The sequence below is a fragment of the Macrosteles quadrilineatus genome, unplaced genomic scaffold, assembly GCF_028750875.1.
Source record: "Macrosteles quadrilineatus isolate MER2022 unplaced genomic scaffold, UCM_ALF_1.0 Scaffold_5__1_contigs__length_97177068, whole genome shotgun sequence".
Lineage (NCBI taxonomy): Eukaryota > Metazoa > Arthropoda > Insecta > Hemiptera > Cicadellidae > Macrosteles > Macrosteles quadrilineatus.
Genome location: NW_026542598.1, coordinates 57,001,216 through 57,027,433, shown reverse-complemented (window position 1 = coordinate 57,027,433; position 26,218 = coordinate 57,001,216). Strand labels below are relative to the sequence as shown.

General features: G+C 34.2%; 1 protein-coding gene across 4 annotated transcripts in view; it reads right to left on the bottom strand.

Annotated features, from left to right (window-relative positions):
* Nucleotides 1-26,218, bottom strand: part of LOC128994148 (transcriptional activator protein Pur-beta) — a 52,976-nt gene that overhangs the window by 2,223 nt on the left and 24,535 nt on the right. For 3 of the 4 annotated variants that reach the window (XM_054418466.1, XM_054418468.1, XM_054418469.1), the window contains 4 exons: nt 10,305-10,420; nt 6,909-7,011; nt 5,400-5,527; nt 611-838 (listed from right to left, as the gene is read on the bottom strand). In XM_054418466.1, the coding sequence (XP_054274441.1) occupies nt 611-838; nt 5,400-5,527; nt 6,909-7,011; nt 10,305-10,420 (575 nt within the window). The remainder of the gene's footprint in view (nt 1-610; nt 839-5,399; nt 5,528-6,908; nt 7,012-10,304; nt 10,421-26,218) is intronic. The other variant, XM_054418467.1, reaches the window with a different exon arrangement.

The window sequence follows — 26,218 nt, the reverse complement described above, 5'->3', positions numbered from 1 at the left end:
GGACACCTGATAACTGGACATCAGTTTAACCAAACTACTCTCAGCAGAAGTGGGAGGTACTGAAAAAACTTTTATATTGCAGCTGTCACGAATTAATTGTAATGGGCATTTGTAGTGCTAGATTTGTAAAAAAGTAGGTGCCGGAACTGTAACCTATTTAATGTGATTAGTATCTATTTATGTTCCTATTTATACCATTATTTTTATCTTTAAAGAGAAGTATCCTCAAATCGAGCAATGATCACCTAAAGCCTTAACATCTGATGTTTTGTGTTTACAGTAATTATCCCAAAGTGTATAGTTTTACTATTTTTACGCAATAATAATTATTGGCTTACACATCAGGCATTCAAAACGTAAAGAGTTTTAGGGACCTCGTTTTATCCGGACTAGCTTCAGTCTTGAGGAGTACAGGTAAGACAGGTAAGGAGCCTACTGTAGTACCTAGTTCTACAGAGTATCAGTGCAGTTATCCCGCTCACCAAGAAGCAAAACAAAACTTAAAAATAAAAAGTTATATACAACTAATCAAAAATATTTAAAAAATAATGAAATCCAATGATAAACAGTAAAAAAAATGTGATTGGTAAAGTATGACCATAATACTTACTTCAGAAATACGCATGTATATGCCGCGGTTATTTTGACCTATGTCAAAATAAAAGTTTTTGTTTTCCACCCGCATGTGCCTCCCTTCGGGCAATTCTCCCTTGAATCCTCCGTCGTCAGTTCCAAACTCTTCTAGCAGATCTGTGAGCGCATCTCGGAACTCGATCATTCCCTGAGCTGGAATGGCTATCTGCGACCTCGGCCCTCCCCTTGTTATTGTTTGTGATACCTGAGACAAAAACAAACCTTGTTACCAATGAATTACTTTTGAATTAAAATATTTTACAATAAAAAGGTAGTGTAAGATAGAAATGGAACACTAAGTGATTTGAGAGACACTGGGTAGTCGTTTTTCTTTCATTATTTACCCAGTTATCGTCTAGTACCTGTTTTTTCTATTTGTTAGCGGGGACATAAACTGAAGATAAAACTGGTATGTATGCAACATTGCTTTTATTTCTGAACTCAACACTAATAGCTGATTACTATAGTCAACTAGAAGGGTAAACGGATGGTCATTAAAAATGTTATGACCACCATCAATAATTTATTTAAATAACCTAAATTGCTTGTAATTTACAAAACAAAATTCACACAAAAACACTACATATCTTTAGTTTGCTGGCTAAAAGAATGAAATCCCAGCTCAGAATATTTATACACACAAATTCATGCAAGGTAAAAATCTGATGTAGCCAAATTAAAAAAAAAATTACAATATTTGAAAAGTTATTTTGAATGTAGCAAGAAACTAAATAAATGTCACAATAATAGCATGTTATTTTTTTATGCCTTAATTCAGTTGTGAAAAAATAAAATTTGATTGGTATTAGCAATATGTACATCTTAAATGCAATAACAACTACTATAAGGCCAAGCGCAAATGCCGTAAAGGGATAACTCAGTTTAATGAAGTCGAGGTTGTAACATAGAACACAAGGTCCTAGGTTTTTAGAATTTTTAAAAAAGGATAGCTGGCGCCTGTGACATGATTGGGAAAGAGTCCAAACTGGCTCACAACACTTTAGACTATATAGACAAAACATTGGAAAATTTCACTGTCATAGACAACATTTTCAACTGAGTTTTTTTCAGGTAGGCCTACAATATGGTGAGAGAAAAAAACTCTCTCTCCTTAGTTGTAAATACTGTCAGTGACAGTGAAATATTCTAATGTTTTGTGTATATAGTTACAAGTGTTGGGTCTCTTGTGCTAGTTTCAACTCTTTCCCAATCAGGTAAGCTTACTATCCTCACAAAAAATCAATTTAATGAAGGTTAATTCCGTAAACTGAAAGATGGTGTGAAAATACTCACCAGAAAACCAATTGCTCACAGACAACAATTACAAAAATTTGTCACAAATTAAAACCACAAAATTCCAGCAGCATTTTTTTTATCCACAAATACACTGACAGTCGTTTTAAATTATAAAGAGTATTTTTTTATTCATGAATTTACGTTTACATTTTCTCCAGAAATGAACTACAAATATAAGTTAAGACTATCTAAATGATATCATTATCATATAAAGAGCAAAATACATCAAATAGCTCACTTCTAAAAGGATATAAAAAAATTTAATTTAATCCATTTTGTTAAAAAAACATTTAATGTACATTTATATATACGGGGTAGAAAAAAGTCCTGGGACAGATAAATAGCCTATATAAAAAAATAATCAATATAAGAGCAGCTAAAAAACTTGGTACAAAGTTACAGGGCATTACAATCATTTTAACACATTATTCTGTGATACGCTAACCCCCTCAGGAGGACGGCCCACCAGGGCTCAGAGAAAATCCTTAAATGTAGGTTATTATAGCACATCAAATTAAAGGGCTTTACTAGTAGAATACAATTCCACAAATCCAAACTCAAACTCAACCGAATCAAAAATTGCAGCCGTTTAAAGATATCTTGGTTCTGCCATTTTGAATCTTTGAACGGCTGCTATTTTGAATATTTGAAAGGCTGCTATTTAGAATATTTGAAAGGCTGCAATTTTAGAATCAGTTGTTCTTTTTAGCTCAAACTTACGGCATTGTATTCCACTAACAAAGACTTTAATTTGATGTGCATATTAAACTATGCTTACATTTATGAATTTATTCTGACACCTAGCGCCCTGTCCCCATTAGGAGGTAGCATATCACTGAATAATGTGTTAAAATGATTTTATCACCCAGTTAATTTGTACCAAATTTTGTAGGCCCTATCCTTATTTTTTTTAATTTAACTGTCTCACCAACATTTGTTCCACCCTGTATATTTTGTCTATAACACTACTAACTAAAGGACCTAGCATTTGCCTGCACACATAAGCCTTGGGCCTGTAATCATATCAAGAAAAGCAAGGGGTGAGTTGGCACAGCATAAGAATCGGCTGTATTGATAATATTAGTTTCAGCACTGGGATGCAAACCTGCGAAATCACTGGCTTTTAACCTACTGAGCTTACTTTGATGGACGTAATTGTCAAGATTGAGAAAAATTACTTTTACAGTGAAACTATCCTATGCCCAGTAGGCCTACAGAATTTTAAGAGCTAATATTTTATCCAACTACAAAGTATATCACACTTTTGAATGTCTAATTAATTTTAAATTTTAATTTTAGAATTTTAAATTTTGAGTAATTGTCTTCAAAGCTTGTTTTGTCAAATCTAAATGATGGTTTTAAACAGATTCTCCTTACAGAGATAGTCCAATTCCTTACAGTAAACTAGTTTTCTTACTATTAAACTAGGATCCCAATAAAAATTAAATTTGGCCAGTTTAAAAATTAATTTACACTGAATTGGCTAGGTCTACACAAACTGTAGTCAAATACAACATACCACTTCATGTCAATCATGCATACCACAATCTATTTATTGTTTACTTCGTTAATAATCTATTTAAAAATATAAACTCCTCAAATCAACTGCAAAACTTCAAAAGCGCTGCAGCTACAAATTTTTCAAAACTCAAAAAAGGTAACATTCCGCAATTTGGAGTAAGAGATGTAGAGCATAAATTTTAATGATTGTTGTAGGATAGCAAACACCTGAAAGCACAAAAGATACGACAAATAACACTTATAATAAAATATTTACACTTATACTGTTTACTCGCAAGATTGTTTGATACATATACAAGCTGGTAAGTGGTGATCGATTTTGATTGGACACTCCAATTATCATCAGACCCAATAGGCAAATCTCCTTCGCATTCGCCTATTGGGTCTGATTGGAGTGTCCATTCGAAACCAATCACCACTTACGATCTTGTATATGTATTAACCGTCTTGTGAGTGAACAGTATAAGTGAAAATATATTTTTATAAGTGTTATTCGACATATCTTTGGTGCTTTCAGGTAAATTAATAACACGTACAATGCTGATCAAGAAGTTATTTAGATAGCAAACATACTTGAATGGGAAGAGACAAAAACTTCACAATGTACGCAAAAATTGAAATGTTTCATGGTCAATGACAGCACTTTCAATTAAGAAAGAAGGATGTAGCTTCATGATTTGGTAGGTCACAAAACTAAGACAAACTCCAAATCTTGAGACGGTGAGACCCGTGTCAAATTGGTATACACTGACCAGACGTTCCCCCGGATAAGGCATCTTCAGTGGCAAAGCTTTAACTGACTAATTTAACCAAATGCCATTTTACCACTCATTTTACGATCCGATTCAGTGAGTCAGCTAACAAAAATATATTTATTTACACCACAAACTAATATTACAAAATGTTTACATATTGGCAACACTGTAAACAACTTCCTGACCCCCATTGGACCTGAAGACAATATTCTTAACTCAGACCTTTCCTGGTTGTTAAAGTGTCAGTGACAATTACTATTCTAATTGACTCAGTACAATGTTAAATTTTTGAGCTTACTCTACTCTTTCCCATCTAAGTAAGGCTAATAATTGCAGCAAAAAAAAACATTCTAAATTGTTTTTAGCGAATTTCCCTATAGGGAAGTAGCTATTACCGTAGGTCTCATGGTAAGACTTAGGCCCGGGACCGATTTACTTTTTCATTTTGATGTCCCCAGAGGCCAAAAACACCATTCGTTCAAATTTTTATATATGTATATATATATATATATATATATATATATATATATATATATGTGTCCGTGAACACGATAACTTGAGTAATTTGTATCCGATTTTGATGAAATTTGGTTTGAAGGTGTAAGGCGGGATAAACTTGAATGAGTTCGCGATCCAGCATGATCGGACCATGGGAACAGGGTTTTATGGGGTAAAAATTGGTTTTTCTCACTTTTGACCCTCAAAACACAAAATTTCCTAATTTTTCTCTAAACCTTCTTAAAGAGCTTAAAAAAACAAACAATTCAGTATATCAAAGTGTTTTTGTACGGTTATTGGTTACGGAGATAACTAAAAAAAATGGTAAGTTTAAAATTCCCATATTATTCTTATGGAGAATATTGAAAAATGTTGTAGTTTGCTTGTTTATGGATATCTTTTGATCAAACTTGGCAAATACATTCATTTTATACTAAGCAATAATTATTTTACTTAAAATGCACACTTTATTAGTTTCCTTGTAGCAGCAAACCTAGGTACTCATTAAACCTAATGTTATTTAAATAGATCAATTAAAAATCAATACAGCCAAATGGAAATTCGCTTAGACGGCAGGTTTGCTGCGGCGGGGGTATTTTAGGTAGATATCTCCTATATTGCTCTCAAACACCAGCACACCACAACAACATCATGCAAGTAGCACAACATACGGAGAGTGTAGAACGTAGGCTATACCTTGCTTACCCTAAGGAATCTGCCACGAGAGTTTTCTTTCAGGTCAAGGTAATACCGTCTATTATCTTTAATCATCATTTCTGACTTTAATTTACCGTCTTCTGGGACATTTTCGGGATTCGGGGGACCTGAAACAAATCCATCATCTCAGCATACCAAATAATGAGCCGTCTTACAGACTAGAACACTTCATAAAATAATGTGCCTATGTTAAAATATTTGCATTAGCATTTTAAGATGATCTACAAAGTAATATAATAATAATAATTTATTTTATTTTATTTATTTTATTTTTGGTCAGGGGTGATTGAATGTGATAACTTTTATGCTGCTATGCTGTTAATTATTTAACCACCGTCATTGGTTAATGACCTTAACAGCCGAGTAGGTTTCACACTTAAATGTGGCAAAAGAACTTTCACTTTCTCATGATCAAACCAATGATCTTTGGTCTCAATGTATAAACCTCATCTCACGCTACTGATGGGATTCCACACCGAACAAGTTTTAGAGAGAAAACCAGAATGGTAATTTCAAAATAAGTTATTAGCCTAAACATAAAGTTGAGAATGTGGTTACAAAAAGTGTAATTAGTCCAAGATAAATTCTGTTCAGTTCTCTTGTTGTTTCAATGACAGTTGAAGTTTTATTACACCCAAACAAGAAGGTCTCTTCCAATATTATGATCTAAGTGTTTTTGTACACTCATGGTGGAAGAGTCCTAACAGGAATGTTAAACGAATAAGCACTGTAAATCCTTATCCATCTACAAAACAGCTTAGAATAGTTTTGTTAAAATCTGTAAATATATTGTTTTGTAAATCATGAACATATCATAGTTTTACGCGTCTTTGAAAAAATGCCAGTTGTAAATTGTGCAATATCACAGCTATGTAAAGGATAACTTTATTTTTCATAATACATGCGTGAGATACTCTACTTTTCGATAAGTTTTAATGAAAAATATTTGCATATCATCTAAGTATTGAATTGTTTAATTGACCTTGAACTATTTTCTTATCATAATGTTTGACCTTGTTGTAATCTTTCAAACTATCAGCCTGTGCTTATCTCGGCTTATTTTTAATATCATCTGGGTTTAAAGTAGTATGTTAAAAAGAAGTTTGAGAAATGTGTGGGCTCAAACAAAACACACATATAACAATTTGAAGTGTTTTGGCTTGAGGCTTTGGTGTGATTTGTGGGCGGGGTTGACCTAATAATCATTTAGAAAGAGGTCTCAGAACTTTTTTACATCACGGTTGTGTAAATGAGGTAAACTGTGGAATTTTACCTTCTCTACAAATAAGAATACTACACTCATGACCTTTAAAGACCCTACAATGAAATAGTATTACAGTAGTACTGCACATAGGTATGACAATGAATACTACATTACTATAATCTAAAAATTCAGTCAAAATTAAAGTTGCAAACGGACAAGAATATTCTTTATCAGTTAGGATTTTTAGGATCGCTTTTGAAGTGACTGCAGTGATAAAAGCTTACCAAGGGCTGCGTAAAATTCACTAAATGCTGTTAAATGGTCTCTAAATTCTGCGGCTGTTGAGAGAGCGAGGAATATTTGACTCCGCCTTCCATCTGCTCCAATCTGGAAAAAGAAAACACAGTTACAAACACTGTAAATTATATTTGTAAATTTCTTTTTAGATTTAAGTTTGATTTCTTTTTATAAAACTGCTTCCTGTTAACCATTATGTTTGATCCAACTCAATCACACACTCACATCTTCATTAACCCTTTGAGGTAGAATTTTTTCCAAATTTTCTGGTGAACTTAGCTTGCCATTCAAGCAGTCAGGAAAATGGCGCCCAGGGACCTATACTCACCATTCGGCTTAAAAAATTAACTTTTTTGATTTTTTAATTTTTAATTTTTTTTTGTCCTTGTAGGTTGCCATTTTTGAGCAGTCGGCAAAATGGCGGGCGGCGACCTATACTCGCCATTTGACCGCAAAGGGTTAATTTGTGTTTTGGCTGTAATAGTATCAACAGTTTTCTTTATGAATTTCAGTCCTACTATATCACATTTTAATAACCTGTTTGACAATTTTATTTGACAACTTTTGAATCAAGTACACAAAAGTAAATATATTTTCTAGAGTGCACTCACATATCCACAAAGCTAATAATGTAGAATTCACACTGGCCAAAAAATTTTAAAACTTGCCAAGGTCACTATTATGCAACTGATTAAGCAATTCTTCAGACGCCCTCAGATTACTGTATTTCAATCATGCATTGATCCAAGATTAGACAGTTCTTCCAAATGCAAACACTTTTTTTATTAGACTTTATTGTAATTAACAGTTCAAGCCATTTTGATTTTGCAGACTAAATAAATTAGCTATTAACTTGATTTCCATGATCCTATATATTTGACTACTTCAATATTTAATTCACTTTTTGACTATAAGGTACTCAAGCAACTGATTACGTAGGTTATTTTGCAGTCTGCTAACGTAATTTGAGTTTCTCTAGAAATATCATATATAACGTGACAGGAGTTTTTTTATTTCACGATTCTGAATCAACCACTTAAAGGATGTTCATGACTTTTGTGTTGAAAGAAAGATAATTTTATGAAATAGGGAATGTCAAAGCCATAATTTTAGTTTAGGCTTTCAGTTTTTTAGAAATTAAGTTTTAATTTTTAATAAGTCTAGCAGCTGACTCTAGGATACTGTAAGTAGACCTACTATCCTTATGTAAAATATAAAACATTCTTTGGCGTGTGCTCATGTTTGGTTACGTTTGGGTGTGCTGATGTAGGCAAAATATCACTTTTTTCAACTAAATATCTTATAGTTTGAATAAATGAATATGGGATATTAGGATGTACATATATTCAATGAGGGTGGGTAATTATCACGGACATTTAAACGTATAACGGTATGAATAATAAACATAGAAAAATTACCTTACTAGCTTTCTAACGTTGTTTACTTTATCAAATTCCTTCTAAAGAGAAGTAACAAGTTCTTTTTCCAAATGAATGCTATTTTAACTAAACAGCTGCTTCAAAACAAACTAACTGCCATTGATTTTACTTCCTTTTGTTTACTTATTGATTTATCAATAAATACGGTGAAATTTATATAAAGGATAGGTATGGATGATTTATTTGAAAATGTCAGAACTATGTCGGCACACCAAATTTTTGGTTGGTAAATTAAGTGTCAATTGGTGTGGTAGGTCTTTAGAAAACCATCCAATAAGCTGCAGGGTGTCAGCAGAAACCAAATTCGATTCATACCATAGGCCTACCATATTATTTCAGTAGTACTGTATGGTACAAAAACTTGGGACCTGAACAAAGTTAATACAAAACCAAAACCTTACTATCTGTAATCAGATATTTTTATCTTTACTTTGAAATGCTTGTTTTATATTTTTAGAATATCTCGGGAGCAGAACCTGTACCTCTTAACCTCTGCTCTTCTAAAGGTCAAATTTAAGTATTTACAGCCAACTTAAATTAATTGATATATTATTTACATTCTTTGAAAATGTAAACGTGGAAAATTTGGAAGCCCATGGGGCGTACCTGCGTAGCCCAAGGAAAATATGAAAATTAAATTATATCATTTTGCATTGCCATTCATTTGTGAGCTATGTTTCAACTTTCAAGTCTCTAGCTCATCGGGAACTTCGTTTAAAATTGATATCAAAATTTGTAAGAAAGTGAGCTAATAAAAACAAGCCCATGGGGCGTAGCCCAAGGGAAATATGAAAATTAAATTATATAATATTGCATTGTCATCCATTTGTGAGCAATGTTTCAAGTTTAAAGTCTAAAGCTCATCGGTAAGTTTGTATAAAACTGATTGCAAAATTTGTACCGGACAAGAAAGCGAGCTGATAAAAACGTTTTAATAAGATACTATGTAAGTCAGTATGCAATGGAAGGTGGTACCTTAGGTGTACCTTAAACCAGTAACCAGTGTATGTGTGTGTGTCAACCGCCAATCTCACTTAAAGGCTTTTCAAATCAACAAAATTACTATTTTATTGTAAAATTACCGGATTTAAAATGAAGGTCGTATTGACCTATAATCGGATAAAAGAAATATGTGGTCACGTGATATTTGTTTACAAGATGATTGTCCTTATTAAAACTGCCAGAATGTTTCTATATGCGTGTAATTAGCTATTCTCAATTATATCCAGTTTAAATTGACTACCTGATTCCCGTACGTAGAACAGGCCAACAGCTAGTTAAAGTAATTTCATTAACAAGCCTTTTGTCAATAGAGAGATTTGATACCATAACCAACTAAAAATACCTAAATCCTCTTATCCAGTCCATTTTGATGCAAGGCTAGTGAAAATGGTATTGATGAGACTAATTTAAGTTTTTTTTTATACAATATTCATTTTTATTTTTTATATGGATACTATTTCAAGCTTGCATTTAAGAATGGGTTAGTCTACCACATGAAATCTTTAATACAATGGAAATATTTAAAATGTATGAACCAAACAGTTGTAAAATAAAAATCTGCTGTAATTTGCAATAATTTTGCTCAAAAAATTAATGGCTTGGTTGTAAATGGAAGAGTTATGAGACATTTTTTCAAAACTTTAAAAAGCTTGTTATGGTTTACAAGTCCGGAGTTTATTTTTTGAGATTGGCTATTAAAGCAGGTGATTTTTAAAATATATAATTGTCAAACGAATGCAAATGGGGAGACAGATTTTGATAAATGCTTCTTGGACTGGTTTATCTTAACAAATCAATCAAACAGCAAATGATGGGCAGAACTGAACCAAAATACGAGCTCAGTTAACACCTGACCAGCTTTTCAGGATTAATACTGTAGTGAGATATAACTCTGAGCAAAGTATTTAGATGCTAAAGCAATGTACAGAACATACAGCTTACTTCGGCTACTTTGATAAATCTTCCTCTCCTATTCTGTTTAACATCTAGGTAGAATCTTTTTGACTGGATCTGTAACATTTTGGTCGCCAGCTCTTGCTCCCCCTGCTGTTGTTGCCCTGTAACAGAAAAAAAATTGTTACATATGAGTTAAAATAAAATAAAAAATATTTATACTGTCTTATAAACAACTAAACAGTCATTTACAAGAAACAGAAAGTATAAAGTACCAGCCGGCGTTTCCCCATTAAATCATGCGAACGTGTTTTTCTTGACAAAGCTAACTTTAAGTTGTGAGTTGATTTCAATGTTTGAGATTTTGAGTCAAATCCATATTAAACTGAACGTAGACGTTTCTAATACTATTACAGTAGACTGCCTCTAATCCGAACTCCTCGGGGCTGAGGCCAGTCCGTATAGCGGTTTTTCCGGTTAAACCGACGTCCCCAAAAACTTGTTAAAACAGACCGTATTTAGTATTTAGACACGTGATCACTGGTCTCAAATCTTTCCCATGAGAACAGTTGTTTCAGTACCGCCCACTTCCTGTCGATCTAGTCCGGTATAAGCCGATGTGCTGATAAAAATTGATCGGTTAAAAAGATGTAATTTCCGCTGAGTGTAGTCTGGTTAAACCGATGTCTGGTAATAAAAAATTTGTACAATAAAGATCTTGAGCCACCTTAAAAATTTGTAAGATGAAAGCTGAGATCTAGCCAGGTGGGACAGCAAGTGAGAGGTCTTTATCACTGCATTGAACATTGAACATCCTCACGTATAACTGGCTGTAAAATAAGTCGAAGATTGGTCCTAAAATGTTAAAATGCCAACTCACATTTTCTAACAGAAAGATAGCTGATAGTGTGGTTATTCATAATAATACCTGAGTTTAAGACCATTCTATTTTAGTTATTTTTGAATTCTCTGAATATATGATTTTTGTTGGTTAAAAATGATTGTATATACAGGAGCGGCAAAAAACCGATCTATTTTTTGCTGCGCACTGTTCATCGACAGGTCGTCAGAGCGTGGTGGGGGTAGGCTCGTTGGAAAGCCTACACAATGACATTATCTGTGGTCATAGAGCAGTGGTCACTTGAGCAACACGTGCTTGTTATCGAGTCGTTTGATGATCAAAAGTAATGATTCAGTCATTGCAAATCAGCGGCATTTCCATGCATTCTTTAAATTAGGTTGATATAGAGAGGTTCTGGTGGGATTATCTTGTTTGGACAATCAACAACATTGAACAGATTAATACACATTAATCTGTAGGGATAAGAATTAAGATCGAACCTCAAAATTAGTGTAACTGAGCGGCCAGACATGTTCAAAGCAGATGTTCGTTTTCGAGCGGGCCTACGATGAATGTTTTCCACAGCAGCACGGAATCTAACGAATGTTAGTTGTCTGACATCCGATCTGACTTTGGACGGCTTGTCAGCTTCTTTTTGAACGCAGAAGCCATTGCTCTAAACTTGGTAACCCACCACATGATTGTGCCACTTGACGGAATCAACGTCACCCTAATTTAAAAAAAAATGAACCGAACTGCCGCTGAGTTGCAATGACTGAATCATTACTTTTTTAATTTGACTCGATACCAAACGCACGATGCTTAAGGCCTGTTCACACCGGCGTAGCAAGACGTCTGCAGACGTATTCGGTGTATTAATACGTCGCCAGTGCACTGATCACACCGCAGCTACGTCTGACGGCTACGTAGCCGGCGAGCCGGCTGTTGTTTGTTGATTTCATTATATTATTTTATATTTGTTTATATTTGTTAATTTATTGTTCATTTTTATTAGTGTTTCATGAATTTCAGTTAAGATTGCCACAGTTCAATTGCAGCTTTTATAGTAGCCTGAAAAGTCTGTTAATGTTAATGTAGACAAAAATATTTCACTCTAATTTTAGGCCGTATATAGTTGGCTATAAGATTTGCGCTATATGATAATATTAAAAAATATTACCAGAAAACATGCAATAATTTTGCTCATCCATAAGGATTACATTATAAAATAGTCTATGGTGTAAGTAAGACCTATGTCTAGATATAATTCATTAATGTTTCATAAATGTCAGCCCACTATATGAACCATAATAAACCATGTGATAGATTAATGCGATTTAATAACTTTTAAGTGAACTTTTATGTTATAGTCCAACATTTACCACTAATAAATTAATTATGAGTTGTAGGGAGGGTGGCGGTGACAGCCTTGTGTGCTAGTGCGCATGAGCGTATTCGGCTATGCGAGCTACGCGTAGCTAGCAGGCGTAGCGGCAGCGCCGTAGCTTCCGTAGCTCACGTATTAATACGCCGTGTGAACACTCTCTATGAATTACATTAAGAGCTACGTCAGCTACGTATTTCGAAAAAGTATTAATACGTCTGGCTACGCCGGTGTGAACAGTCCTTTAGGTAACCACTGCACAATGACCACAGAAAATGGCATCAAGTAGGCTTTCCAACGAGTCTAACCACACCACTCTGACGACCTTTTGCTAAACAGTGCGCTACATAAAATAAATCGGTTTTTTGCCGCACCCTGTATATAATACATGTCTGTACCTCCCAATGTTGGAGGAAACAAAACTATAATTAATTTAGACATATTTTTCATTTATGTACCGGTAAGGAAACCGGGGGGCCACCAGTTGACCGACAAGATACTTGGTCGTCTGGCCACTAGACCGTCTTTTTTAATTAAATAGATAAATACTGAAAACCAGTACGTCGACAAGTTATTTCATCGTCAGTCCAGTTGACCGGCCTGTAAATCTAAATTATTATATACGAGAAACCAACTTGTCGTCAATTCTCCCGACCGACTTACCACTTGCTCGTCTTTTAGGTGGGGATGTGTTGAGCGGCAGTGCCAGCGGCGCGCGCAGCTGTGGAGGGCCCTGCAGGCGTACCAACTTCTGTATCTTGTAGCGGCGGTTTTCATTCCGACGATTTTCAGCTATCACAATGCAGCGGACTAGCGAGGTTCTTATTACGTGTAATTGTTTGTTTCTCAATCGATATTTTGTTATACACAGTACAGTGAATATAAATAGGCCTATATTAGTTTACTTCAATGAAATAAATGTTTTATTTAGCTAAATAAATACAAATACGCCGATTGAACAAATACAATTGTTACAGACAACAGGAAGTCCTTAATATGATCAAAAAAGTGTTTATCTTTATTAAAAAATTACTGAAATTTGTAAACTTACTGCTGGCGACAAGGGTGGTGCCATACATAGGTTTATCAATAAATAAGATAAACATGGACAACCTTATGCAGCTATAAGTCAGGAAACATTTGTAGAAACATTAAAAAGCAATACCAATTTATGAAATATGATAAAATATTTACAGGAAATGTTGATTACTGTATATACATCGTGAGTATCTCCAGCAGTTACACACTGGTGATCTTTGAGTTGACTCTTTTAAACTCATTGATTATTACTTTTTTTCGTTTTGAAATAAATTCTGTAATACTTTGAAATTGCTCGAATTCGAGCAACATGTACACGAGTTTGAATATTAAATTAACTAACATGTAATAGGAGGGTCAAATATTGTTAACAGTGGTGAGGTAACTACCGTTACATTTATTCAATTGAGAGATAAATACAAATTGATAATACCGGTTATTTAAAGCTTTGTTGTCTATTTTTCCCTCTCTTAAAAAAATAAAATAAAGAATAAATTTAGACTTTTGGTGACATTAGTTTGTACTATTTCTCCTTAAATGACACTGCTGTCTTGGTAAGCAATAGTTATCTCGGTAAACTATTTATTTGCTGAAGTGCACAGTGTGCTACTTAGCCTGAGAAACATCTTTTGTTTTATGATTTTGTTGTAGGCCTATTGAAAACCTTGTCTAGAAGGAATTCCCATTGCCTGTGTTACCGGGGAGAAGTTTTTCTTAGTAAAGTCTGTAGACGTCTTCGGTTTTACACAGAAACATGTAATTATAATTGAAGAAGTACATGTTTTATCCTCTCACGTTGTTGCGTGGACAATACTATGGTGATTCAATTCTGTGTACTTCAATTGTCTAACTGGCCCTAACTGACGCATCCTTGTTTTTTTTTACTAAATAATGTAGTCTTTACTTCCGTGGATCTTTGCGTTTTATTGTGTAACTGTCCTCAAGTAAGTCTGTGTTCTGAGTAAGTACTTCAAATGCACGGCACTACTGTATATTCAGATTTTCTAATGAACTATCATAGATAAAAGGAGTATAGACATGTATGTATGACAGAGTATGTCTACTCCTTTTATCTATGGTACTATTTCCAAGTTCATCTGGACGACCCTGCAAATCGTTTCTAGTAAAAAAAATTGTATTTGGTTTATGTTTATGAACTTGTATGAGTGTTGTTAACTAAAGCTAAATTCACATCAAATTAATTAATTTAATTTATTTTAATAGTATTTCTAATTAATTTCAGTTTTAAGAACATATAGTAAATAAATCCTTGTTGAAACGGCTGTACTATCCATGCAATTATTGTCAAACTATATGTTCAAAGATTCCTGGACGGCAATGTTATAATACTAGTTGGAGCAGAGGTACTGGATCTAGGGTTAATACAGTTTTGTGACGTGTAAGGTATATCACTGCAGAAGTAGTTAGCTCAAGAATTATGACGCGGATGACAAAGATTGGTAGCTTTTGCTATAATTATAAAAAAAAAAACCAAGTACATAAATCATTCACAGTTTTTTTTCACAGTCTATTGAATAGCCTGCAGTTAAGTTCACTCTAATGAAGAATATAGACGTGGCCAGAGTTCCAAACGATTTAAGTAACAACTGTTTACATGAACTATCCTATATGTAAGTTTTTTTTTTATAGTGTGCAATGTACTTATTGAATTTTCATTAGTAATATATCATGGCTATATCGTTTATGTAAAAGTATCAAAAGATAGTAAAACGAAAACGAAACAATCAACCAAGACCAGTGACCGAAACAAGTGTCGAGCTGGCGGCGCCGCGCCTACCTCGGGATTCCCCGAGGGCAATAATTCATCTTTGAAGTAACACCGGTAACACTGACTCACTGGCCGACACGGATACCCGCCTACCACCCCCTTTGTGTCGTCACCCTATGACCACCGGTCGGTCGGCCACCCATCCAAGGAAACTCTAGACATCGGCGGCTCTTTGTCGTTCGTTGACCAGCGTATTTTCTAGAGTTGAATGTATACCCTCACTCACACCAGGGAATAAGTAAACTGTAGTAGTTTTCTTGTTTATGAAAATATTTGCATTAAATTAGAAAAAAATCATTTATTTATTTATAAAATGTTATTATTTTACAAAAAAAAACACACTTTTACCCTCCCTGTTGCAGCAAACCCAAGTACTTGTTAAACTTATTCTATTTAAATATGGAATAACTGTGATATTTTCAAAAAGGCATTTTAGTGTAAATCCAATCAGGCAAATAGAAATTTGCTTAGTCTGCAGGTTTGTTGCGGTGGGGGTATATTTCGTCATAAACTCTTTTGCCACTTAAGAGTCTTCAATAGTAAAGTGGCAACTAAAACGCGACTCCAGCGACCCAATTCTGGCGGCGCTCTAGAACTACCCGAAGGCCATTTCCGGTATTACGCGTGCCGCATCACACAAGTAGTTTTCCCGCGCCCCTATTCAAACGCTTGTAGGCGAAGAAAAAGAAAGCGAGTTGACGACCGAGGCTAGGTCGACCCGATCGACTTCGACAGCTGTTTTACTGTCTCTCTCCCTCTCTCTCTCTGTCTTTGGATGTGTAGGGTTGGCGAGGGTTGTAAAATTGCTGAAAGTGAAAGGGACGTGGCTGGCGCTACGTTCCTAGTTTTTGGCCTCTTGATGCTAACACTGGGTCGGCTACTCGAGATCAAACAACAGCGTGTGTTTAGTACAAAATTGGGTCCACAGTCACATCTATACTTATTTAATACGCAAGCAGGATTTTTGTGACAATTATTCCTCCGAAACTACTGAACCGATTGACATGTTTTTGGTGTCATTGGAAAGAGCGTAACGTGAAGTTGTGCAGGAAACTTTCTTTTTAGGTAAATAATTAGAGAGTGAGGCCCTGGGACCCTTTAAAGTTTCGTATTTCTCCATAAGATTAACACGGGAAACAAACATTGTTTTGAAACTCCAGCTGTTGTCAGGAATTAAATATTAATAATTAATTGCTCCCCGTGGAAGCATGAGAGTTCTGTAGAGTTTGTAGCCTACACCTTATTGTCTACAAATTGGCTAAATAACTTAAGGCGGTGACACACTATCGATCTTTTCCCCGATCAAGACCCCGAACCGAGCAGGGAGAAGGGAGAAGGGAGATAAATATCAGCAAAATTTTACTCCGAACATTTCCCCGAACATGACCAAGACCAGACGAATTCTACCGAGCGCGGCAAAAGGAAGTTTGGAGAGAGATAGAGAGTGTGTGCGAGTGAGAGCGCGGAACTATCAATGCTAGCGCAGGCGGCCGCTCGGTGCGGCGCTCGCGACGATGTACGGGGCAAAAATGTACCGTGACACACTATCGTACATCGGACCGTACATCGGACCGATCTTTTCTTTGATCTTTCGCCAAAAAACCGCCTCCAGAGCGCTCGTCTCCCTGCTCGGCCTGATGTCTTGTTCGGCGTCTTGATCGGTGTACGGACTCGTGACACACTATCGAACATCCTCCCTTCGACCTCCCTTCTCCCTTCTCCCTGCTCGGTTCGGGGTCTTGTTCGGGGAAAAGATCGATAGTGTGTCACCGTCTTTAGGTACAGTACATTATAAAAGCTGACAGACTTTTTATTTTGACTTAAATTGTAAGCTTACCATTTCCCGTCCATGGGCAGTTTGATAGTTAAAAAAAAACCCTTTAAACTGGAATAGGACTGTTATGTAAATTGTGAGTATTTCCATTAGTTAATAATCTTTTAGTTGACTCTTTTAAAATCATCGGAAATTATGACTGTTATTAGTTTTTTAACAAGTAATTTGTTTATATGTAACTCCTGTATTTCTTTGCAATTGCTCGATTTCGAGCAACATGTACACTAGTTAAGCTATAATTTTATACAATAGCTAAGATATTCCACATTCCAACCAAATATCTGGCCGAAAGTAGTTTTTGATTGCATTTTAATTGAATAATTTGTAACGAATCGAATTAAACCACGAATCGGACATACCATGATCCGTATGTCAAAATGTATGTTTTAATAGGTGAGGAATCCGATTATGGTATTTTTAAACTTTCGAAAATGTATGGTTTAGGCTGTAGAGATAAAATTACGGTGAAAATCAAATATATAATTGAAACGATTTTTTGTGTTGAAATTCTAAAATAAAATTCTTAACTCCTACCCCAAAATATACCGATTCATAATGTTTATTACAACTATGATCGATAATGTAGCCATAAGGTCGATACAAATTCTTATATTTCGCGCGACGAATATGAAAATATATAGGTTTTTATTAAGGAACGGATTGTACAAATATATTGATCCGTATGTCGAAATGTATGTTTTAGTAGGTGGGGAATACGATTTTTGTATTTTCAAAGTTTCGAAAATGTATGGTTTAAGCTGTAGAGAGAAAATTACGGAGAAAATCAAATATTGATTTTAAAAGATTTTTGTGTTGAAATTCAAATATAAAATTCTTAACTCCTACCCCAAAATATGCCGATTCATAATGTTTATTACAACTATGATCGATAATGTAGCCATAAGGTCAATACAAATTCTTATATTTCGCGAGACGATTATGAAAATATATAGGTTTTTTTAAGGATCGGATTGTACAAATATATTGATCCGTATGTCGAAATGTATGTTTTAGTAGGTGAGGAATACGATTTTGGTATTTTCAAAGTTTCGAAAATGTATGGTTTAAGCTGTAGAGAGAAAATTACGGGGAAAATCAAATATTGATTTTAAAAGATTTTTTGCGTTGAAATTCAAATATAAAATTCTTAACTCCTACCCCAAAATATGCCGATTCATAATGTTTATTACAACTAACTATGATCGAAATTTAAACTGTGTCTATTTAAACTGTGCGTGACACAATGATGATAATATCTTACTTTTGTCATTTTTGGCTAAGCCACTACGGATGATTATTGTCATGATTGTAATACTCTGTTTATTTCTTATGTACTGTAAAATATTCATGGCAGCTTCACCGCAGGTGAAGCCTTGGGTTGTATTTACTATGCCATTGGATAAGCTAATACGATAAAAATCACTGGCAGCGTTATTAAGAAATGTAAGCATTTCAAGTTGATCGAATAGTGGAACTAATTATGTGGAATGTTTGCTGAATAGCATTAGACACTGTGACGTTTGACTTATTTCCACAGTCAACGAACACTGATAACCAGTGCAAATTTTAATCCAATATACCATGTGGTCCTATTGTGGTTTAATGTCAAATGCTCTTTCATTTTCAAGATGAGCTCGCTCGCATCAATCAAACACGTCCTGGTTGATGTTCGTGTACTACGCTCAATCCGGATATTGTGGCTACACAAATGCCAATAAAAATAATCAATTATAATCAGCTATTTGCTTAGTTAATTTTGAAATATTTAAATTGTTCAGATCAGACAAATTGACAACAAAAAATGCGTTGTAAAAAGTCACTATGATATATTGCTGATGAAGGTATGCGAAGGGGTGGCAAGGTCATCCAACGCGGCTTCTCTTTCATCTACGCAGTTCTAGGCTTCTCTGGACTTCCCCAATACTTTCGTTCTCACGCCGATGAAGGACAGGTCAGGTTGATTGGAAATGGAAAGAAGTTGTAAAAGGTGCTTGTCATATTTATGATAGTCTCTATTCATTTAGGGCTTATAAGGGTGTTGTTAAGTTAGGGAAAGCAGACGCGGTGGCGTTCTTTTGAAGATATTGACCGCCCTAGTGGCAAGTCCCGCACCCGTGGACTTTCCCCAATACTTCGGTTCTCACAGTGATGTACGTCCAGAGAATTGTAAATTAAAACTGATTTATATAAGTTCCTCGTTATTTTTACGATAGTACCTTACCTATTCGGTGAAGGTTTTTAGGGGTGTTCTTAAGTAAGAGAATAGGGATGACAGACACGGTGGCGTTCTTTAGAAGTGGTAGGTCCCGCTCCCGTCAACTTAAATATTTGAAGGGTTTGGTATTTTTTTTGTTTGGAGCAAATATAAGCATTAGTCAATTATATAAGGCAAGGACTATACAGATCTTAGCATACACAGCATATACAGCATATACAGACATTATTTTCTTCCGCGTTCTCTTCCCATTGCGATTACTTATATAGTTAAGTCTTTTTTGTTTTACTTGCGATATCAGTAATGCTCCATATTTATTATGTTGCCAATTTATTGTTAATTTGTATTTTTCAAGTTTCTATGTTAGTTTTACCTGATATTCTCACAGCAATGGCCTTTTCGAACAGAAACAAGTAATATTGGCACGGGCTTGGAAATATGTTTCAAATCAGGCGAAAGTACTTGGAATCACACGATTAGCCGACATTTATGTTATAGAAAGGATTTCATGTGTTCTAAATAACAATCTCTCTAGACATCGCCAGAAGTTATTTTACCATCCATGCGATTCGGGCAACTTTGTCGAGCGATCCTTTAAGCTCGTGATACCCAACATCTGTTGACCGTTATTAAGTCACTGGTATCGCGCGGTTGGTTAGTAAGTATTCCTTTGGTTAGTAATACATCATAAAACCCAAATACATTAAATAATCAATGCTCAATAGCATTCATAGGAATGCCCTTTTCCTTTGTATTGTATTTTGTAATTTGTTACTCTAGTATCTAGACTAGTTGTTTCCAGTTAATATTAACTATACAGTACCTATTTAAAAATCATTAAAAAATTTTAATTACCTTATAACTTCTCATTACAAAAAAAGGAAGAATTTTAAGCGCTTAACTTTTAACTAACCGTAAATAAAAATCTTAAGCTCAATACTGTTTTAATAAAGGTTTTAACAGAGTAGGCTTAGAATACTGACTGACAGACCAGTTAAAATGTTCATCTTATTTTTAAAATGTTAAATAAGAAACTCTTCACATACCATGTCTTTTTGTAAACACTCTAACGTCTTCAGCCAAATGGCCTTGGTTTCGTTGTTCTTTAACCATTATTTTTAGATCATCAAAAGCGCGGCATCTTGAAATTGTTACGTACAATTCCCCATGCTGTAAGCAGGGGATGCAGCTCTAGCAGAAAAGACCAACTTTTCGAGGACGAATTTTAGAGGAACACTCGTTTTCCAGCTGAACTTCAAGTAATAATTTCAAGACTTCATCATTCATAACTTTCGCCATTAATCTGGTTCTATTAACCAGTCCTTTTTTTGGATTTAATTTTCTTAGTAAAATTACAATTACACCTTTTTTGACATAACTTGCGAGGAGGTAAACCACTTGGTGCTAAAGTGTGAAGAAATTCATCAGGCACATGTATCTGGTCTCCCTCTTCTTGAATCAAAGTGTCCACTGAGTAGTAAAATCGGCTGTCATCATTTAGTTGCTCAACTATTTTATTATTTATTTCGTCACAATGCCAAAACAATCACCTTTCCACCAAAAGGCTTTTCTTGGTCTTCTCTTCTGGCAATATATCGCAGTAATCTTTTTACAGACGATAAAGCTTACTAATATAGACATATGAGCTTCATCCCATAGTATTTCTTTACAATTCCTGATATAAATCTCCCTACCACTCTGAATGAAACTGCAAAAATAAACTATCCCATTTCATCAGTCATCCTTGTATTGGAAAGTCAACTGATAAATAAACAGGAAAAGTAAATATTTAAAGAGGTTATTTTTATAAAGACAGATGTTTTTTTTAGAAATGAATTATATGTTTGATAAACTTAACTAAATGTTCACTTATATTTAAAAATACAAGGTAGCTTTAAAGTCCGATGGGTCAAAGCACATTGAACTGAGCGTGACATCAATTATTCCATGACTTCTGCAGATAATTCTCTTTAATTTGACACAACAATCATCAAAATAGGTTGATAAATATAAGAGTTTTTGCTATGCACAAGAAATTCCTTAAGGAATTAGAATAATAGATGATTTGTTACAAGCCTATGTTAAAATTAATATTTGTTTTACGTTTGTGTGCTACTATCAACAAAACATGCGATCCACCACTGAGCTTAAACATCGCATTCTATACTTCCTAACCTATCGTGAAGTTTGAAATTGGGAACACATTAGATCGGCATGTTGTGTTGATCGCAACTTGGGGTATATATGATTGCCCAAGTAAGTAATCCTAAAGTGGTTTTTTGACGTTTAACAAGAAAATACCTAAGTCACATAAGAGTGTAATATTAAGGACAATTTCGGAATGCATTCTCAAAAACTACCTGAAATGAAGACGAGCAATAAATAGCCGAAATGCATGAACAGCTACGTATGGCAATATTTTTAGATAGTTCTATCGTAGATTAAAAGAAGTCCTTTTATTTATGGTTCAATGTAGAACAATTGCTTAAAAACAATGATTATTATAAGTTGTATGTACATAATTTAATATAATAGACCTTATAAGGTTTTGTGAAGACTGTTTGTGCGATTATATATAAACCAGAACTGTAGGTTCATCAAATGACATTAGCTCGCATTCGTAACCTAATAGTTGAGATTGTCCAGGGTCAGGTGCTGACGTGTACGCCTCCTTTCTATGTTTCGTTGTTGTCGCGTCGGAGGCATTTAAAAGAAAAAAACAACAAATAAACAAATTATAGCTACACAAAACAACGATAAATGCACAAATTTAAGTTACAATCATGCTAACACGATCCGTCATAGCGACACAAAGCAACGATAAATATATAAATTCAAGATACAACCATACTAACACGGTCCGTTTTCGTTTTGGGGGTTATGTTTACACAAACTCAAATAGTAAATAAATTTACTCAATGCGTTTCATTGAATCGAAAAATAAATAACAGCAATTAAATTATACAGCTGATCAAAATGTAAACAATTATGTTCTTCATAAGGATAACATGGGAACTTTCAAAGCCACTGGGGCAGAACCCAAGGGACTTTGTAAAAAATATAAGGCCAGTTGGCAAATCTACGCGACACGCTCTTTCCAATGAGATGTCAATGGATAAAATCGGTTAAGAAATGGCGGAGGAGTTCAACCGACAAAGTTTCATGTAGCGTATTAATTATATAGATATATATATATATATATATATATATATATATACACACCATATTACCACACTACAAATGTAATTCTACAATATACGGTACGTAGTTTTATCCAAACAAACGATCAAAACCCCCTAATGATATTGTTATTTGATTCAATAGTCAATGCACATAAGCGAGTCTTATCTTTCAAAGCAGATTAAATAATACAAAGGCAGAGGAATGCGCGAGAACGAGGTCACTTCACGGTTGCTATAGAAACGGCGAAACTATCCATTAGAATTGCGCGGCAACGTCAACTAAACGACAGACTGTATAAACACGCCGAGTGTGTAGTGTTCGACGGAGCTAGGCTACTTTCAGTTGGCAAGACTGGCTTCTAGCCTCGAGCGACGTGGTTCAACCACGAGAAGCGCCTCAAACTCCTGGGTAATCCCCGGTTAGCTCCTCCCACTCTGCCCCCTATCCCCACCTAAAAGACGAGCAAGTGGTAAGTCGGTCGGGTCGATTGACGACAAGTTGGTTTCTCGTATATAATAATTTAGTTTTACAGGCCGGTCAACTGGAATGACGATGAAATAACTGGTCGACGTACTGGTTTTCAGTATTTATCTATTTAATTAAAAAAGACGGTCTAGTGGCCAGACGACCAAGTATCTTGTCGGTCTACTGGTAGGCTCCCAAGGAAACCTGGTGATTTTAATGCATGTGAAACACTGAAATATTTAACTTGGTTATAAAATTCCAAAATAAACAGGCATGTGTAAAAATAATTAAAAGAAATGTTGTACTAATACTTTTTGGAATGGCTTTCCAACTTAAACTGTCAACAGCAAATAGCAACTGATTGTATGACATCTGAACAAATATTTCATCTAAGCAGACCCAATTAATATACAGTACATGAAGAACTCTAGCCAGCTGACAATGGCACATCTGTGGTTTAAGTGATATCCACAAATTCCAAGATAAAGCTGAACAGATTTTAAGTGTAAAAAATAAACCAATACGTAGCAACAAAATTATGAAACACAAGACATTCACCAAATCCATCAGGTACAGGAACTATATCACTAAACCGAACAATCAAACTTAGACGGAACACTTGAATTATATTTCAAGTGTAATTCAATTATACTTTTTGAAAAAAACGCCGAACAAAATTATACTTCTGAATTCTTAGCTGCCTGTTTCATCAAAGTTTGATATAGCTTATAATGAACAAGTCTCAATAAGTAAAACCAACAGGACAAATAAGACAAACTGTTATAGATCTGATTTTGCAAAAATGTTATGAACTAATAAATCTTGAAGTAATAATAAATCAATAATAATAAATAAATCATAAAAATAACAAATCAATATTACTTTGCATCTTAAAATTATTTGTAAAAATTATTTTGTAATAAGAACTAAGTATAAATAGCATCAAAATATTATAAAACACTTGGTTGTCTATTTTAAATGTAGCATGATGTTTATATACTGTGCATCATTGTTAAGTTTTTTAGAAACAACACCCATTATTAAGATAAAACTTTTATTAAAACTGCTGGGTGATTTGGTAAGAGGTTATTTCATGAGTCTAATCCCCAAATAAAGAGGTTGTGCAAAATACAAGTGTGATTAGGCAATGAGGCTCTTTTTTGGTAATGTATAGTACTGTATTAAAATTATTGGCTTTTGATCAGTTGCATTTTCCACTTCTTGTCGACATGGTTTATAATATTTAACATTTCTGAGTATTACATAGTTGTCGGTGTCACCAATTGTAAAACACAATAAAATATGGTTAATTGTAAAAATTAAATAAACGACAAACAATTTTTAAATTTAATTCAGTATCCTATAAAATATCTAGAAGAAACGACACATTATAATTTGTAGGTTCCAGTTAAATTCTTTAATGGCCTCCTATAAAATTAAACACAAGTAATAGTGCTAAAGTATAATGTTAGACACACTTTATCTTCACAATCTATTGCTAAAAGGCGTTCTTTAAGTCTGCTTTCATAAACAGATGCTTTCTTTGAATTTTTAATAGATCTTTTAAGAGGAGGGCAGACAAATTCTAGCCTTGCTGAAAAATCCTCAGGATAAAACCACTTATCCTTTCAGTTGATTCACAAAGCCAAAATGCCACTGAATTATTAAGGTTCTTTTAGCTTCACATTTTTATTTCAAAGGTACAGTTAACTATTTTATAACAAATGGCCAGTTTATAAAATTAGTAAATACAATAGCTATTTGTTTTAAATTCTTAATCTGTTGTAACCTGTGGCCTATAGCATACTTTTTGTTGGTGAACCTAATGAAATCTTTAAACAGTATTCTTATAGTAATACCAGAAACAAAAGAACCCTCGGCCGTTTCGAGCCGCGCAGGTTTCAATGGTACGGCCCACCTACCTGCGCGAACCACGTGATCTTTTCGTTTCTGCGCAGGTTGTTTTGTTCGTGGTATATCTATAATTTAATTTTATATAATGAGAACAGTACCAAGAAGTTAAAATATGTATTTTGTAATTAGGCCTACATAAATGTTATATTTAATTAGTGTATTTTTTAACAGTAAAATATATAGGCTACTCAAAAAGACAAAAAAAAATATGATTAAAAAGGGTTAACATTTTGTCGTAAGTTTTATGTAAAATAGGTGACCTACATTTAAATAGTTTTTTTTTTTTATCGGGTTTTTAATATATCTGTAGCTGTGCCTATTATACAATTATGTATAACTTATACCTAAATACATGCTTTTATAAAAAGCATCAATAAAACATTTTCTAAAAGTCATTAAACACATGTTTATATATATATCCCATGTAATCTTGGAAATTTCACGAATTCAAATTTAAATTGCAAGTTCATAACCCACAGATTTCAATATATTTTTAATAATATTTTGTGTAAAACTATAAAAATAAAAAAATCGTTAATTTAAATCATTCACCTAATTTAAATAAAGTACTATCAGGATCTGGTAGAAAGAGTGTATAGGCTATGCTAATTCGCCTTTTTGAAATCTTTTATTACTTCAACCTAGTTAAATAGACATAAACTTGATTTACAAAAAGCCATATAACTCATATATTTGACACTCCTTCGAATAGCTAAACAGAAAAGCCATCACCGCCATATGCTTGGAACAAAGAAAGTGCTTCAAGGTCATCGCGAAACACCTTGGTTTCTCTACAAATCTCAGTTTCCTTTGCTCTAATCTGCGCCAAAACGTCAACCACATACACATAGTGAGTGTGGACGTGTCAAAAGGCCGTAATAAGTCGAGTTCGACCTCTGATATAAATAGCAAGTGTCATGGCCGAGACCTCAAGTTACCCCATCCCGTAGGCAACACGTCTCACAGCGGAGTTGAGCGTGTAGCATGTACTGTCTGATAACGAATTTGACATTTACACTTCCCAGGCGAGTTGAACCTCCATTCGTTTTAAACAATAATAGTTTAAAAAAATTGTATTTTTGTGAACATTTAAACTTAAATATTTTGGAAACGTAATACAGAACTCATAACAAAAAGTATTTTTTTATATAATTAGATAAAAATTAATAATTGTATTTTCTGAGTCTGAAAAAATATTTGAAAATTGTTACCAATGACAATGTAAAATTAAATTCCCCAAAAAAATTGTTTATCGCACACAAAGAGTATTAAGAAATTTAAAAACAATATAATAGGCTA